General features: G+C 33.5%; 1 protein-coding gene across 7 annotated transcripts in view; it reads right to left on the reverse strand.

The window, feature by feature from the left end:
- LOC115456040 overlaps window positions 1–16,545 on the reverse strand; it is a 99,084-nt gene that overhangs the window by 26,312 nt on the left and 56,227 nt on the right. For all 7 annotated transcript variants that reach the window (XM_030184892.2, XM_030184898.2, XM_030184896.2 and 4 more), the window contains 6 exons: window positions 10,048–10,129; window positions 8,518–9,418; window positions 7,760–7,925; window positions 7,379–7,511; window positions 6,261–6,365; window positions 5,182–5,245 (listed from right to left, as the gene is read on the reverse strand). In XM_030184892.2, coding sequence (XP_030040752.2) covers window positions 5,182–5,245; window positions 6,261–6,365; window positions 7,379–7,511; window positions 7,760–7,925; window positions 8,518–9,370 — 1,321 coding nt within the window. In that variant the 5' untranslated portion in view covers window positions 9,371–9,418; window positions 10,048–10,129. The remainder of the gene's footprint in view (window positions 1–5,181; window positions 5,246–6,260; window positions 6,366–7,378; window positions 7,512–7,759; window positions 7,926–8,517; window positions 9,419–10,047; window positions 10,130–16,545) is intronic.

The following is a 16,545-nucleotide window of genomic DNA, read 5'->3' on the forward strand; positions in this document are numbered from 1 at the left end:
CTAATGTTATAATTTAACTTGAAATATACGAAATGCAGTTATTAATAACGGTATTGCCAATTGCAAGTTATCGTTTTTGATCGATACAAACGAGGAAAACCGCCTTTTTACTTTTTTACTCGCTTCAAGTTTGTTTTGGTTTTGTTTTATTTGTTGTATTTGTTTTACCGTTTATTGGTATTTGATTTTTGGTTACCATGAGCGTGTGTAACATTTATGTATTGTTAATCAGTTTAAACTCTTTGGGTTTAAAGTGAATAATTTAATTACTTTTCTCTACAATTTATCAAGTTGGTTAGGTCCAAACTTTTTGCTAGTTAGAGATAATGTATGCTTTGACAGGGTAAGGAAATAGTAGCCTCACACAAATCTTTAATTCAATTTGGAATGACAATTAAGATTATTAATAAGTAGTTTGAGACAATTTAATGTTGCACGTATGTCTACCCACTTGCTTAATGTATGAAAAAGATAAAGATTCAGGTACTGGCTAGAAGATTGAAACATTTCTCAAAAGTAACCCAATGGACCCCCAAAACGAAACATAACTAATAAGTAAGTAATCCGTAGATATTGATAAATATTAACAATCACATTATAAAGAATGGAAACGTCGAAACAAACCGACTAAATTACTGTAATTAAACTATTTTTTACTTTATAAATTATATATAGCCTCCGGTGACCACGGTCTAATAAAATTATGTTAGAAAGAGATAGCGACAGTTCCGTATCGTCGAAGAAAGGGACGGAAGACGTAGAAAACATTTTAATCGATGATTTTTATCGAACAATCGGCGTGTGTCATTTTTCTTAATTTATATGCGTGTTGGTGTAAAAGCGGATATGTTTGAAATAAGTTACTGTTTCTTTTTAGTTGTTTGTTGATTGTCTTTTATGTTCACGGTAGCTGGTAACCGTTATTTTATAGTTTGTAACACTTACGTACTCTTCAGTTGTGTGTGCATTCGAAATGGTATATTCTAGACTGTCGTATGCAAGATCTAACAGTACAGCATTTTATTAAATGAAAACATTTAAAAGTATCAAAGCATCTTATTCAGAATATTAATCCGAGTAACATCTAAGAATTAAATATAGGTAACACTCAAAAACTGTTTGAAATGGGAACTAAATATGAGTTACATTTAAAATGTATTTGAAATTGGAACAGAATTTGAGTAACGTACAAAAATCGTTTGAAATTGGAATTAAATATGAGTAACATACAAAAATCGTTTGAAATTGGAATTAAATGTGAGTAACGTACAAAAGTCGTTTGAAATCAGAACAAAATTTGAGTAACATACAAAAATCGTTTGACATTGGAATTAAACATGAGTAACGTACATAAACCGTTTGAATTTGTCATAAATGCAAAACAGGCGAAAGGCGTAACATTTTACGAACAACCAAAATTCCGTAACACTGTCCTGTCAAAGTTCATTATACTAAAAACAAATATTTACCACCGAATAGTTAATTAAGAACAGAAAGATCCGAAATAACCGATCATTGAATAAATTACTGACGTGTCACATTTCACAGACAGTTGTAAAGAATCCATCATTTTTGTGGCAGATACAACTTTTCTTGGTTTAACGTTCCATGGAAATGATGTTTGGTTATAATTATTTATGCTTGGGGAAGAACTATGTATGTTTTAAATGGTAAACGAGCAATTCAGACACTATGGTAAATATGATCATGCGTAGTATAAGTAACTTGATGTAAAAATTGCAATTGGATAGGTAATTTTCGATTCGCGGTAATTAATGTTTTATATATAATGAATTGTATTATGGAGTTAATACTAGAAGCATATCAATCTACTTAAAATACCAAGATGAGTTAATAGACAAAAACGAAAAAAATATGTAAAAATTTTCTCAAAACAACATCAAATATCAAAAACTGCGATCAAACACTGCTTTTAGGTAACAATCAGTGCCACATCCTGATCGTCCCCCACCAGTAATTGTAGAAGCCTCGGCTCTAATCTGCTCCAATAGAGGCGAATTCAGTCAATTGTCGTCGGACCCTGGGAGCGGTGTATAGCGTTTATTGCTTGCTTGTATGTACTTAGCGTCAGTACCTATGTGTTCTTTTTTTAGTAACAATTTATGCAGGTGGGGGAACTTTAGATGTGAATTTAGACTTAGAAAGAGGGTACCCTGTGCAATTTAAACTAGAACATTGGAATGGATTTATGTAAGACAGGTTTTAGGATTTTTTAAGAGGTTTTAGGGTTGAAAATTGCTTGCAATTACTGATAAATTATAAACTCCTTTGTATGATGTTTCAATTACACTACCGCGTAAACTTCGGACGTTATAATATTAAAAAGATTTTAGAAAAATCATTTAATATTTTCAAAAGGCGACACCAAATTAGAAATAAAAATTAAAGAACTAAGACCCAGTACATCCAAGCCATTAGACCTCACTAGTTTAACCCAGTTCCCAAAACAAATCATCCTATACTCGCCAACCGAGGAATCATTGAGATATATCGTCGCACGGGAGGGGCCTATCAAATAGGCAAATGGCGTTTCCCATTTACTGTGTAATGGAGTAGCTCTGGCGTCCGGAGAACGACGATTTGCGTTTTATTGTCGTGCGACTGTGATTGCTAGTCGTGCCGTTTTGGTGTTTATTAACCTGTTTAGCACTGTGATTGTTTGATTGTCTGCACTTTGGACCTATGCGGGAGTAGGATAATTTTGTTTTTTTGATTTATGAACAAATAACTGGTACACTTGTGTGACTGCGAACAATTGGTAGGTCGAGAATATGAGAGTCCCGAGTAGGCCTAATCGCTCTCAGTAGGAGAGGAGGCCCGTGCTCAGCAGTGGGCAAGTATATAATACAGGGCTGATATTATTATTATTATTATTATTGGAAAATTGTTATACAAAGATTTTGCGCTAATGCGATGGTTACTCAGTTTACTGTGAAATACTGGCAGGTCTCTCATATGAGAATCCGCTTGGGTACCACCGCAGTGTTTATTTCTGCCGCCCGGTGTAGTCACTGTTGTGTTCCGGTTTGAAGGACATTATAGCCAGTGTAACTACTTGACAAGACTTAACATCTCATGTCTTAGGATGGCGAGCGCAGTGGAATACCAATCAATACTTTGTGATTCAAGGTGTTAATGTTTCTACTGTTTATGGGCGGTCGTATCGCTTACCAACAGGCGAAAGGCAAGCTCGTCTCGTCATTAAAATCAATAAAAAAATCTGAACTTTGAATTAAAAGTAGTACTAATATTTCATGGTGGTGGAAATATGTCTACCTAAGTATTTGAAGTAGATATAACATTTCCTTAAAGGATAAACTTCGTCATTCGAACAAAACCTTATGCTAAAGTTAGTGTGTTACGTAATCTAGCCCACATTCATTGCATTAAAGAGTTATAATGGGTTGTAACCATAAACATTAATTTGTATTACAAATTAATGCATGGACACAACTATATGATGCGACAATGCCATACAATTCTATAAAGCATTGAAGGATTTAGAGTTCAAATTCAAATGACAAACTGTTTGAGTTTTATAGCAAAATTCCGGTAGTTAAGCAATTGGGCCTCATAAATGTAAGTAATATCTAATATTATTATTTATTTATTAAACTAAATTATTATTTTATTTACTAGACTGCCCTTTCTTTTTTACTTATATTTCTTGGTTGTCTGGAAAATATTGCCTAGAGCGCTAAGTCCGCCATTGGTACTTATTGTCTTTGTTAATTTAAAATTTATTTGTGTACGAAAATAGCGAATAAATAATATCTAAAACAGATATCACAGTATTGGTCTAAAAAGGTATTGCGACGAGTAAATTTTGGACTTTCAGCACTAATAAAAAGATAGTTTACGCTGTTATTCTAAGACGTAATAGTACTCATCCAGATAGAGACCTAGTTATGGACACAGTTGGATATATCTCAGATCAAATATAAAATATAGTAATGTAGGTTTTGACCATAATAAGGAAAATACACACAATTAATATTTGAAACTTACAAAAAATGAACTAAAGGAAATCAAATGAATTGTGGAATGAAAATCGATTTAACAAATAGATTTGGTAAAAAACAAATTAGACATTTGTTCGAACTGTTTAAGCTAAGATTAGTACGAAATAAAAGTAACGTATCCGGATGTCATTTGAATGAATTTTGAATTTGGAATCGAATGAGTCGCTCGTTCACGGTTGATTTAAATATAGAAGAATGATTTGGTGAATGAGCGGCTTTTGTCTCTTGGAGTTAATACTTTGAAGTAGGTAGATTTGTTCATGTCTTGTAAATAAAAAGGGACAAAAAGTATATTGGATCAATTTTCACACTATAATATTTCTCCGTTAGCTTAATATTTTCCAGACGTATGTCGGCTTTATTTTTTTTTATATGTTCGAAATTTAAACCCCCATTTTCAATATCTAAAGAGTATTTACGCAAGTCTAACATCTTTACATGTCAAATGAAATTATGAAACTGAGTGAAACATGTTCTAATAGAAGCTAATAAGTCGCCGAGAAACCAGCGATTAGCTTTGCAGCGCTAAATGCTCTAGTTTCTGAAAAACACTTTTCATCATACCAGTGGCGAAGGGTGAAATTCTTGAAAGGTAATCGACAAAATGCCTTATATATAGCGGCCAATTTAACGGAATACAAACGGAAATGAAATTTAAAGTCCGGCAGGAATAGAGTTGCATATACGCTTCGCCACTGCATCTTACTATCTAAGGAGCGAATGGAGTGAAAAATATATATTTCAGATTATATAAATTTTATCTTACTAATATAAATGCGAAAGTTTGTAGAAACGTTATGATGTTTGTTAGAATAGGGAGAAGAACTGAACTGATTTGGATGAAATTTAGCACTTGGGTTGACCATCTCCTGAATTATATAAGTCTTTATCCCGATAATTTGCCAAAATAAAGGATATTTTTCGTCCGATTTTTAACTAGATGGCGTTGGCGTTTTAAGGGCTTTTGTAATAGAAAAGGTTTTACGTTTGAAGCCGCGAGCAAAACCAAGTAAAGAATATAGTCGAAAAACAATGCATGTAGGTAGGTAGGTGCCTTTGAAGTTGTATAGTCCAAAATCAAATTAGTCTATTTTGTTCGTCGGTTTTATAGATTACAATTCATTATTTAATGACTTACCGCTTGCCTGGAGCTTCCTTTCTTGTGAATCGTCACCATCCATTGATTGCTTTTGAAAGTAGCCCTGTTGGAAAAATATATATTATAAAATCTTGTGATACAATATTCTTATTTTGAACCTAAGTATCGTTAATTTTAAGTTCCATTTCGAATGTCAACTTCGATTAAACAATTGTTCGCAATTTTACGGCAATGTTGTGACACAATATTTTTATTTTGAACCTAAGTAGCGTTAAATTTAAGTTCTATTTCCAATGTCAAGCTTGATTAAACAATTGTTCGCAATTTGACGGTATTATTTAATAGTTCGTCTAAAATCTAAATATATAACCATGAACAATTTCTATTTATATTTACGTATAACATGTGCAAATGTGAATATAACAAAAAAAAACAAGTATCAATCAATTCTAGATGTTGTGCTCATTGACATTGGTATCAAAGTTAATTGACGCGAAATATTCATTAGAAAAACGACTATTTGAGAACATTTTATTTTAATACGGATAAGTGGTTTTATAACCTTGTTGTTTTCTAGTACTTAATGTAATCACGCGCAGGTAGGTAACATAGTTTAGCAGATTTGGTGATACAAGTATATAAAAATACATCAGATATTGCTGTTTATTGTGGTAATATAAATTCTATAATAAGTGTAAATTTCGTTATTATTTATTATAAACATTTCTAGGTCAAACCCTTTTAGCTGTACATATTAGGTTTCAAGATCAAAGCAAGTGATGGTTTTTGGTAAAAAATCGTTTTTAGAGCAAGATTTTTGTATTTTTAGTATATTTAAAACTTTACTAATATATGAGTTTATTTTGTTAGAATGCGCTAATCTCAGGATCTATTAAACTGATTTTGATTTTGTTTCACTAATAGGAAGCTACATTACTCCTGAATACTATAAGCTACTTTTTATCCCGAAATTTTTTACACAGACGCAACCGCGAGCGAAAGTTAGTTAGGGATAAAATTAATAATAAAATCAATATCATAAAAAAATTTAATTGTCAAAACGAAACGTATTCCTTTGAAGGTTGTTTGACGTCACTGCACGTCAACAGGATACTCACTTGCATTTGTAAATGTGCCAAATCCTCCAAATTCTTTCTCATTATAATATTCTGTTGTTCGAACTCGGACACGCTGTTGCCTGCGCTGGAGGTCGTCGATTGTTCCTTGTAAAAAAATAACAATCTATACGGATCTCGAATTTCTAAGAAAAACTAATTTTTATATCGTGAATTGTTGACGTGTATATACGTCAATGTTGCGCATACGTGTGATTACGTTTTTTATATTTAAATGACGTGCGTCCAAAGTTTTATAAATAAATATATTTGCATATAATATGACCACAACTTAACAATTTTATTTTTATTTCGTATTTTATTAAGAGGAAAACTCAAACATTTCGTAAAGAATCTGAACAGGCTACAATATTGAATTTTAGACGGAAACCTTTAAATATTTCAAAGAATGTAGTTTGCATTAAATTCTGGTCTTGAGATATGAATTTTCTATAAAACCTTATATTTTGCCGTAATTATCGAGCATTATATTTAAAATATTTGATCGATTCCTTGAAGATTATGATTTAGTTAAATTCGCTCTTCCCAATTTCATTGGGTTAATAATTTTATGCCATTAAGTTTTCCTCATCGAGTTAACTGACAAAAAGGCTATTAATATAGAATTAAAACAAAACTACCCAAACAAGATCTATATATATTAAACAAAGCCCCCTATTCTGTCTGTATGTTATTGATTTTCTCAAAATCTACTGAACGGATTTTTATGAAATTTGATATGAAGATATTTAAAGATCTTGGAAAGGTTATAGGCTACTTTCTATCCCGGGAAAATATATAGCGGGGCTTTTATCCCGGAAAATTCCTTCACGCAGAAGCCGCGAGCAAAAGCTAGTAAAAAAACAATCATAATTTTTAAAAAGACTGAATAAGACGTCCTCAGAGAAAAGGCTTCTTTCACAATTTCTGAGTAAATGCTACTCGTCACACAAATTTATGAGCCGATCATATACAAATGTCACACTCGAATCTACGTTCCTAAATAAATGGAAATAAAATGAGTACTATCTACATTACCTGTTTAATATAATGACAAATAAAATTCACCTGAAACTTGTGAAACAGGACCTTAGTACGACAAGATTAATCAAGTTGCTTACCTGTCCATCCGTGTCTCTGGACACGCTGAGGTCTAGGGTCTGGTCTCCATCGTCGGAGCCGCTGCCATCTTCCTCTTGGGATCTGTTGAACAGCCTCATCGATTGTTGGTTGATTATTTGCAAAGCTCTTTGTCTGTAAAAAAAATATTGATTAAATTCCATAAAAAAAAAAACAATTTCATGAAAAAAAGGTTATACTCGCACTCACGCGCAAACGATATTCTAAAGTAAAAACAGAAAATATTTTTTTTGGTGTCACTGATATGTTTTGTTTAAAAACATCAATGTATCTAAAGTATTTTAAAATTCAAATCAATTATTTAATAATGTTCAACAAAACGTCTTTATGTTTTTTGTTTAACAACATTGTGAAGGACTTACCTCTGTGCTTCTAAATCGTTGTCAGGAGTTTTCGGTGGAGTAATGTTAGTTGATCCCTCGTCTTCTGTCGCCGACGAGGATCTTCGAAGACTTCTCTCAGTGCCATCCTCGATGGTAGAGTCGTGCCGTCTCTTCAGACTTAGTGGTAGCTGGGTGAACGGTTTGCCTGATGGAAAAAAATTGAGAGATTATAGACTACGCTATTTCTACACCCGAAGTTTAACTAACAACAAATTCATATCACTCCTTTATCCCCGGAGGGGGCGCTCACTTTTCGTCCTATGATGTGATGTTCGAGCCTCTTTCCCCCGAGGGGTAGGCAGAGATGTAACCCTGGCACTCACTTTTCGCCCATGATAAGAGGCGAGCTTATGCCCACATCGGGCACAAATTCCTGACTCCGGACTGATATTGAGTAAACGACCAATAACTTTTCCCGAATCGGAATTTGAACCCGAGACATCAAAGCCGTGACATACCGCGCACGTAATACAATTACACCACCGAGACAGTGTACTTACATAATATAGTATTCAAATACAAATTCAAAGTACGACAGTGTAAGGAAATACTTTATATGTAGACTTTGAATAAGTCAAAATCATTCAAATCTCCATTAGATGAATTATATTATAAATACCATTACTTGATAGATGATACACGTGTGAAGAATGTTCAATCAGATACACAGCAAGACAGATTGTTAGTCTAAAACATAATTTAAACGGCAATGACATTCAATAACAATATAAAATTACCTTGAAGTGCTTCCAGAGCTCTAATCTGTCCCGTGATAGCATCGGCCACTTCATTCGACGACAAACCGTAAATCCCAAGCAACTCTTTCATAGTATTCATGGCGTAGTCTCTTAATATTCTATTAGTAGTGTTACTTGTATCACCATTTTGAGGAGTATCAAGCTCCATCGGCTCTTGGCCCTCTAACCTTTCATTAGAATTCATATCCCGACCTTTATCGTCATCGGATTCAGAATCCCTTCTCCTAGGAGGGGAATTCGTCTTAATAAGCTGAGATATAGCAAAAGGATTTTTGGCACAAAATGATTTGTTTTGTAAATTGTTAAAGTTCAACATGGTTCTGTCGTTTTCTCCCTCCTGGTTCATCTGCAGGCTGTGGATGTATGACCGTTGGAAGGTGTCCACCTTCTTATCTTCGGGTAACCTGTTTTGGTAATTTGATTCTATGTTTTCATTCGAATCTGTGCTTAATCTCCTGCTGAGGTCAACTGCGCCTCCTTTTAGGAGACTGAAGTTTTTAACGCCTATTTTTGGATAATCGTCCTTATCTTCCATTCTTTCTGGTGTTGTTCTATCGTTACCATTTACAGGGCTACCATTGTCTTCGTAGTTAGCACCGTTCGACTCGTCAGAAAAAGCTGATGCATTCGGAGCGCATCTGGGTTTGAAGTTTTTCCTCTTGTTCCTTTTTGGCATGTTGTAGTAGGGGGACATGTCGGTGCTGTGCTCCTCCTGATGGTCGCTAGCCTCAGGCCACGAGGCCGGGCCATGGTGAAGGTAGATGGGGTCCTCGGTGGCCGGCTGTAATCTCTCGTGGATAGATTCTTGATGCGCGGCCATCGCAGTAGTCATTGCAGTGTTTGGACTCTTTCGAGGACCACAACCTGAAACGAGTCCGTCCTGGGAACAAATAAAGTACAAATTAGAACGCAGTTTTTTTTTTTAATAATTATTTTGCAAAAGCTACTAATTGAACCACGTACAAGATGATAGTGTATATTCAGCCGCACTCTAGACATTCACAAATCGTACAAATATGTAAATATTATAGCAATATATTAAAAACTGTACTATATTTATAAATACGACGTGCGAGCCGTGGACAGTTTATTTAACAACGTATAAACAATCAAAAAACTCAATACAATTTAAGTGTTATATCAAAACAGTGATTCATTTTCGATATGAGCCGAAACAATGTGCGAGATACAATGGTCTTTGTCGACGGTGAGATTAGCTGAATGCTGCGGAATGTTTTCTGTTTATACTAACATATTGTATTGTTTTCGAAATTTAAAAATTAACCCGCCTTATTTTGTATTCGACCTTCTTGGAGACCGGTATTTATTGCTGGCCGGATATGTGATTTGAAAAACATTCGATTAGGAATTAGAGAAAACTTTTGTATGTGTTCGATGTGTCATTTTTTACACTAACAAATTGCCGTTAGAAATAAATTAGATATTAATTTGAATACAGCTATTAAAATTAATATAACAAGCGATATACAGTTAGGTCAGTCACTTTACCTAGGAAGAAACTTCATGGATCCATCATTTCTTAAATCTTCTAATAAATATTTTAATCAGTCTTCGTGATCAGCCAAAGCATCTGTAACAAAAAAATAACATACGTCAGAAGAAATCACCTCATAAAAGTAACGGGCAAACGAGTTTGTAACAAAATTGTGTAAAATTACATATTATCGGATATATACGCGGCGTATCGTGGTCTAGTCTCATTAATTCTATATTATTATAACAAAATTACTTTTATAATAAAACGTATGCTAAATACACGTTCAACGAGAACAAGTATGCTTAAAAACTAAAAAAGCGAGTCACGGAACGCCGCCTTCCAAATTCAAAAATTTCGCGTTACCACAAACATTCCGTTTTCACTAAATTACGCAATACGGTAATTTAAAAATAATGATAGTCAAAAAGAACACGCATCGATCATGCCGGTATGATATTAATTATATTCAACATATTAGATCTATTTTCGAGAAAACGAGATTGCTGCGAGGCGTGTGTAAAAAACGTGTATTCATGACGAAATTGGTACGGTTTGGTGTACAATTACTTATTAAAAGCTAATACAAAACGGCCTTCGCGCGCGGGTCAGTTATTGGGCTATCGCTAGCATGAAATGGAACGTCGATTATTGTTTTAAAACAAAAAAAGCGCCTTTGCTGTTGTATTGCAATACCTAGACATTACTTAGGAGTTAAGATTAAATGTTCTTAATTTAATTTTAGGATACCTAATTTGATCATTTTGATCAGTATCAGATTTAAATCCTTTTTAATGTTATCAAGTTGGTATTTAGCATTGACCTATTTTGAGAAGATTTACATGTAGAAATACGATTGTTAACGGCAATGTTTATAGTTCAAGTTTCAATGATTTTATGTACGTATAGCGAGGAAGTTGCTTAATTTGTGTTCTTACAAAACATATTCTTTACGGTATTTTTCGAAATTGATCCCTCATTATCTTGTCAAGGTGGAAATTAATCTTAAATTACAACCAATTTATAAACATAAAAATTGTACGAAGGTTTCTTTATCTAATGTTAAAACAGCAAAAATATTTTTATTTAGAACCCAAGAAGTATATGTAAAAAGTTTGGTAAAATAAGTTAACGTATTCTAAATTCAAACTTTTTTCTTTATTTTATACAACGCGTTCTTAATTCAAAAATATTTTCAGACTAAATAAAATCATTTAAAGTATATATCATAACTGAACAGACATTATATGAATGGCTTAAAATATATATCATACATAAAAAATATTCGCAAAAAATGTCATCTTAGAAAACATTTTTTGTCTCAACTTTTCAGCGTTGAATATTTTCGGTCATCCGGTTTGTCTCCGGTTTTTAAATTAAAGTGAATGATCTAATAACACGAACACATGTCCGTGTGTCCGTGTTTGAGTGAAACAGCAAAAAAATCTGCTTTGTACATTACAATTTGAATATCGAATCGTGGCGATACGGTACATGCGTGTAGTAATATGATTGACATGTTTTTGTCGCGTTTACACAAATTTATTTTGGTGGCTGTATGTTGATGTCTCGTGGTAAGATTATTTTTTTTTATACTATGGCATCTGATAGTAAGCGGAGTGGGTTCCAATAGAATGTCGACTGACGAGAAATTGCCATTGCCTCATAGGAAAACATACGGCTTACAATACAACATTCTGTCTAACTAAAATAAAGTAATATAATATAAAAATAAAGTTTTCACTATTAAATTACACGTTTGTGGAGTGAATATTATAAGTAACTCAAAAATAACTACTATCAGAAAATAAGTTATAAAATTATTGAGATGAATATTTAACTGCTTTTTAGGGATTAAGGAATTAATATAAGATGTTTTCTTTATGCTGAATATATCAATATGATTGTATACACTAATATATAATATATATCCCTTTTTCTGTTTCCTCCAGGGTCTTGCAGTCGCTACGTCGTGAGATTTCATTATCCCATTCACAAGTCTCCCCCAATGTCAACAAAAAGAAACTGCTTACTGCGGGAAATATTAAAAATGACAAGCAAAACCAGGTGCTAACAATAGTTTAATAGTGTTGTAAAGTATTAGAAGGATAAAACGTACTTTTGCGTTGGTTCTAAGAAAACGTCTCGCGTGTCATTTTTTTACGTTCCATTATAATGTCATGTTTGGATTATTGATTATTGAATTTGACTTATGCATTTTAATGAAATGGAAAGAATTAACTTTGATATGTAATTTACGATGGGAATGTTTTGGTTTTGAAAGATCTTTAGATTTTAAGTGATTTAGAATATTGGATATATTTCGTGTTGATTTTATTTGTAATAGATACGTACTCTTATATAGTAGAATAGTACTAAGCATTGTACACACACGCATGCCTTTTTCCTGAAGGGGGTAGGCAGAGACCCAACTGATGCACTCACTATTCGCCGTGTGTATATCACCCTACGACGTGATAGGGCGAGTCAACCCTATATAGGTCACAAATTACACATTCCTGATACTGAGTAAAAAAAACAAAATATCACTGCCCGACTCGGAATCGAACCCAAGACTTCAGCACTGCAGTTGTACCGTAGTACAACTACGTCACCAAGTTCATTGACTCAATATTGTCAACATAGGATTAAGTACTACTTATTCTGGTAAAATTAACATTTCCCAAGCCAGCTCTTAAAAACATAAACACACACAACTCTTGATGTGGACATTTCTGTACACATCAAGTCTACATTTTGCTAGAAAAAAACACTTATGAAGTAATTCTAGCCTGAGGCTTTATAATACACGGTCCAACCAAAGGTATTACGCAGGTCGACGCTCTGTATATACAAAAAATTAAATTACCGTATAATAGGCACGTGACACATCGATATAACGATAAATAGAGGTGACAGAGTCGGGAGCTTTATCGATGCTTGTCGATCGAATTTCGAGATTCGAATTGTCGGCCTTATTTCGACATGCATACATGTATTGTGACATGTTATGGGAGGTAGCTGGTTCTGTTTGGAATGTATGTTAGAGAAATAATTCTTGTTGTAGAAACTAAATATATTTATTATGTGTAAAAATGTGTTCAAATAAATAAGAATTACATGAAATTATTCCCTATTTTCATTACTCAAGCAACCTTTTCCGTTTGACTTCACATACTGGCCGTTGTGGTAAATATTTAGTTCGATTTCTTTTTTTGAATTTAAATTAAGAAACAACAATATTTCATAGTGTTTTGACTTAAGTTTTTTAATTTACTTTTTTTGTTCTCTCTTTAGCAAGGCGGTTTGTAATTCACTTACGTGTATAAAAACTTTCTTTTTTTTTAAAAAGTGACTTGCCAACCAGTACGCTAGTTTATTGATTCCTCACATCGTTCTAGAAGTGTCTCCTTGACCACCTCGTAAAGGCACATAAAGGGCGACATTATCCTCAGGCGTGCTTCGAGTACGGCCGCCATAAATGTGAAACTTACCGTTTTTGGCGCAGCCTTGTGTGGAACAATATCCAATAATAACAATAAAGGTGCATATTACATGCGAGCGTAATATTAATATGAAGATGTGTTTGTAGTTAAAGTATTATTTAATGATTTTAGATACAATTTTGTTTTTTTTTTAAATACGTGCTAATTTCTGGCCTGATGTATTGCCACTGTGTATTTATATTTATTTATTGTTTACAATATTATCTTATAAAATAAGGAAACATGAATTTATGTTGAAAGAGCTGCATTGATCTGCGTTTATTAGCTAGCTTAAGATTAACTACTTAATGATTTTGAAATGTAAATACAAAAATGTTTTCCTAATATCTCTAAAGAACAAAAAAAACAAATATCGGTTTCAGATAGACATATGAAATAATTTATTATTTTAAAACGAATCAAAATTAACCTACTAACTTATCCTCAACTATGTCTTCACAGAGGCACGTTCCTAACGTATCCTTGCGTATAAAGAATAATATTTTCAATACCCATCTAAAAATGGTGGTCATCTAACACCATTTACGTTGGATCAGTTTATTCAATTTTTATCGGTATTAAAGTTGTATCTTTATGATGAGACGCGTAGAATTTAAATTGTAATATCAATAATTCTGAATTGTAGAGTATAGAGTAAGAATTCTGAATTATACATTGTAAGTATTATTTTAATGTCTAACATTCGCGGAAAATTAAGAAATTATTGCATGATCGAATAAACGATACTCCCATTTGTCATTTTTTATATAAAACTATTAGTTGACCCGACAGACGTTGTCCTGTCTTAACTATGTACACACGCGCGCATTCTGTCGATCGCTGACAGTTATTTCAAATCACTGACGGTTATGTAAAATTTATATTGTCGTTAAGTTCTCTTAAATTTTCTAATTCCGCGCAGTTTTTTTTAATTTTTTCTTTCATAAGAACCTTCTCTTACCAATAACAAACACAACAAATATAGTGAAATAGCTCCAGCCGTTCACGCGTGATGGCGTGACCGAAGGAAATAGGGATTCATTTTTATATAGATAGAAACCATTAAAGTAATTACACAATAATCAGGTCAATTCATTGGTACGTGAACGATTACAAAAGATAGCGACACTGCCCGCCCCATTAGGACAAAGCGTTATGAAACATCTTTTGTTTCTTTTATATCTTTACAAAATGTTTTTATTATTACATTCGTTACACAATTCTAAAACTTAGGAATGACTTAATTGAGTTTGAGTGACCTTTGCCACCGGATAATACTAGTGGCTTTACGCGGGTTTGCTTTAAGGAACTTGGGGATTAGTTTTATTGTATATTTACATACAAAGAATAATAATAATAAATCAGTTTATCGTCTTATTACACAAATGATAACATACATATTCTTATACTATAATAAAGACAAAAGGAAGCGGCTTAGTACTGACTGGGACAGTAGTTCCGAGAAGAAACTACAATTAAAATATACTAAAAAACAGTGAAAGGAAAGTTAATATTGTATTAGCGTGTTTGAGTCCCGCATGGTATCACGTTGTTTTTCTTGTTTACAAGATCGGCAGAGGTCATGTTTCGTCAGTTGTGATAGGCTACCTTCTGCAGACATTATATTGAGTAATTAAACTAACCCGGGAATCGAACCAGAGGCCTCGGCAATTGTAAAGCGGTATTTGGGTAATAAATTGCTAGTGTATACAGACAAACTCAAATACATTTTATCGTCACGTTCAATTGTCTTACCAAACATTGAATCTGATTGAACAATGGGCGCCATTGTGGCCAATTTTAACAAGGTCTTATGGATTTGATATTGAATTAATAACTAAATTCCAGCTGCATGCTCAGATCGCCATGTACTCCAAAAATACATCTCAAAGAAACAAAACAAATAACTTGACACGACCTTAAAATTACTGCAAGCAATGGCCGTTAATTTGCGCACAAAACAATATTCATGCACACCTACATGACGGATTTAATAAAATACATAATTATAATCGAATAGAGGTAAACAAAAAATCGCCTCGGGCCGTTAAATAATTTATAACAGAAACTTGGCGATTCGAAATTACTTTAATGTATGAAAAATAAGATAAGACGTTGCACCCACGCGTTGTTCTCGGACTAATTTAATTATTATGTCGATAAATAGGCTGTTGAGTCGATTATGTAACGATAAAATGTTGGTTTAGTCGATTATGAAACGACATGATTAGCATAAGGTGCGGAACAACTGCTTTACTAGTACACACTCATGGCTTTTATCCCCGAAGGTAGGCAGAGGTGCAACTGATGCACATACTTTCCGCTGTGTGTATCCCTATGATGTGATATAGCCTATCGCCATATCGGGCACTGATTCTAGACTCCAGGATAATACTAAGTAGATATCCAATATTACTTTGCCTGACCAGGGATCGAACCTGAGACTTCAACACTGCTTTGGTACCGTAATACAATTATGCTACTGAGGTAGTCGTTTTATTAGTATTTTTGAAATTTACTTTTATGTCCGTGATTGAATAAGCAAAAAGTTTTTATATCAATATTAATACTGCAGTGTGTTTTTGTTTTATTTTTCTGTATCGTTTATATTTTCCGCTTCTTTAGACGTTTATGCAAAGTTGTTTCTTTTCTTAAATCTATACTATTATATAAAGCTGAAGAGTTTGTTTGTTTGTTTGTTTATTTGAACGCGCTAATCTCAGGAACTACCGGTCCAAACTGAAAAATTCTTTTTAAGTTGGATAGCCCTTTATTCGTGGAGTGCTATAGGCTATATATCATCACGCTATACCCAATAGGAGCGGGGCAGTAATGGCTAATCTCAGGAACTACCGGTCCAAACCGAAAAATTCTTTTTGCGTTGGATAGCCCTTTGTTCGTGGAGTGCTATAGGCTATATATCATCACGCTATACCCAATAGGAGCGGGGCAGTAATGGCTAATCTCAGGAACTACCGGTCCAAACTGAAAAATTCTTTTTACGTTGGATAGCCCTTTGTTTGTGGA

Source organism: Manduca sexta, chromosome 3 (genome assembly GCF_014839805.1).
Source record: "Manduca sexta isolate Smith_Timp_Sample1 chromosome 3, JHU_Msex_v1.0, whole genome shotgun sequence".
NCBI classification, from domain to species: Eukaryota; Metazoa; Arthropoda; class Insecta; order Lepidoptera; family Sphingidae; genus Manduca; species Manduca sexta.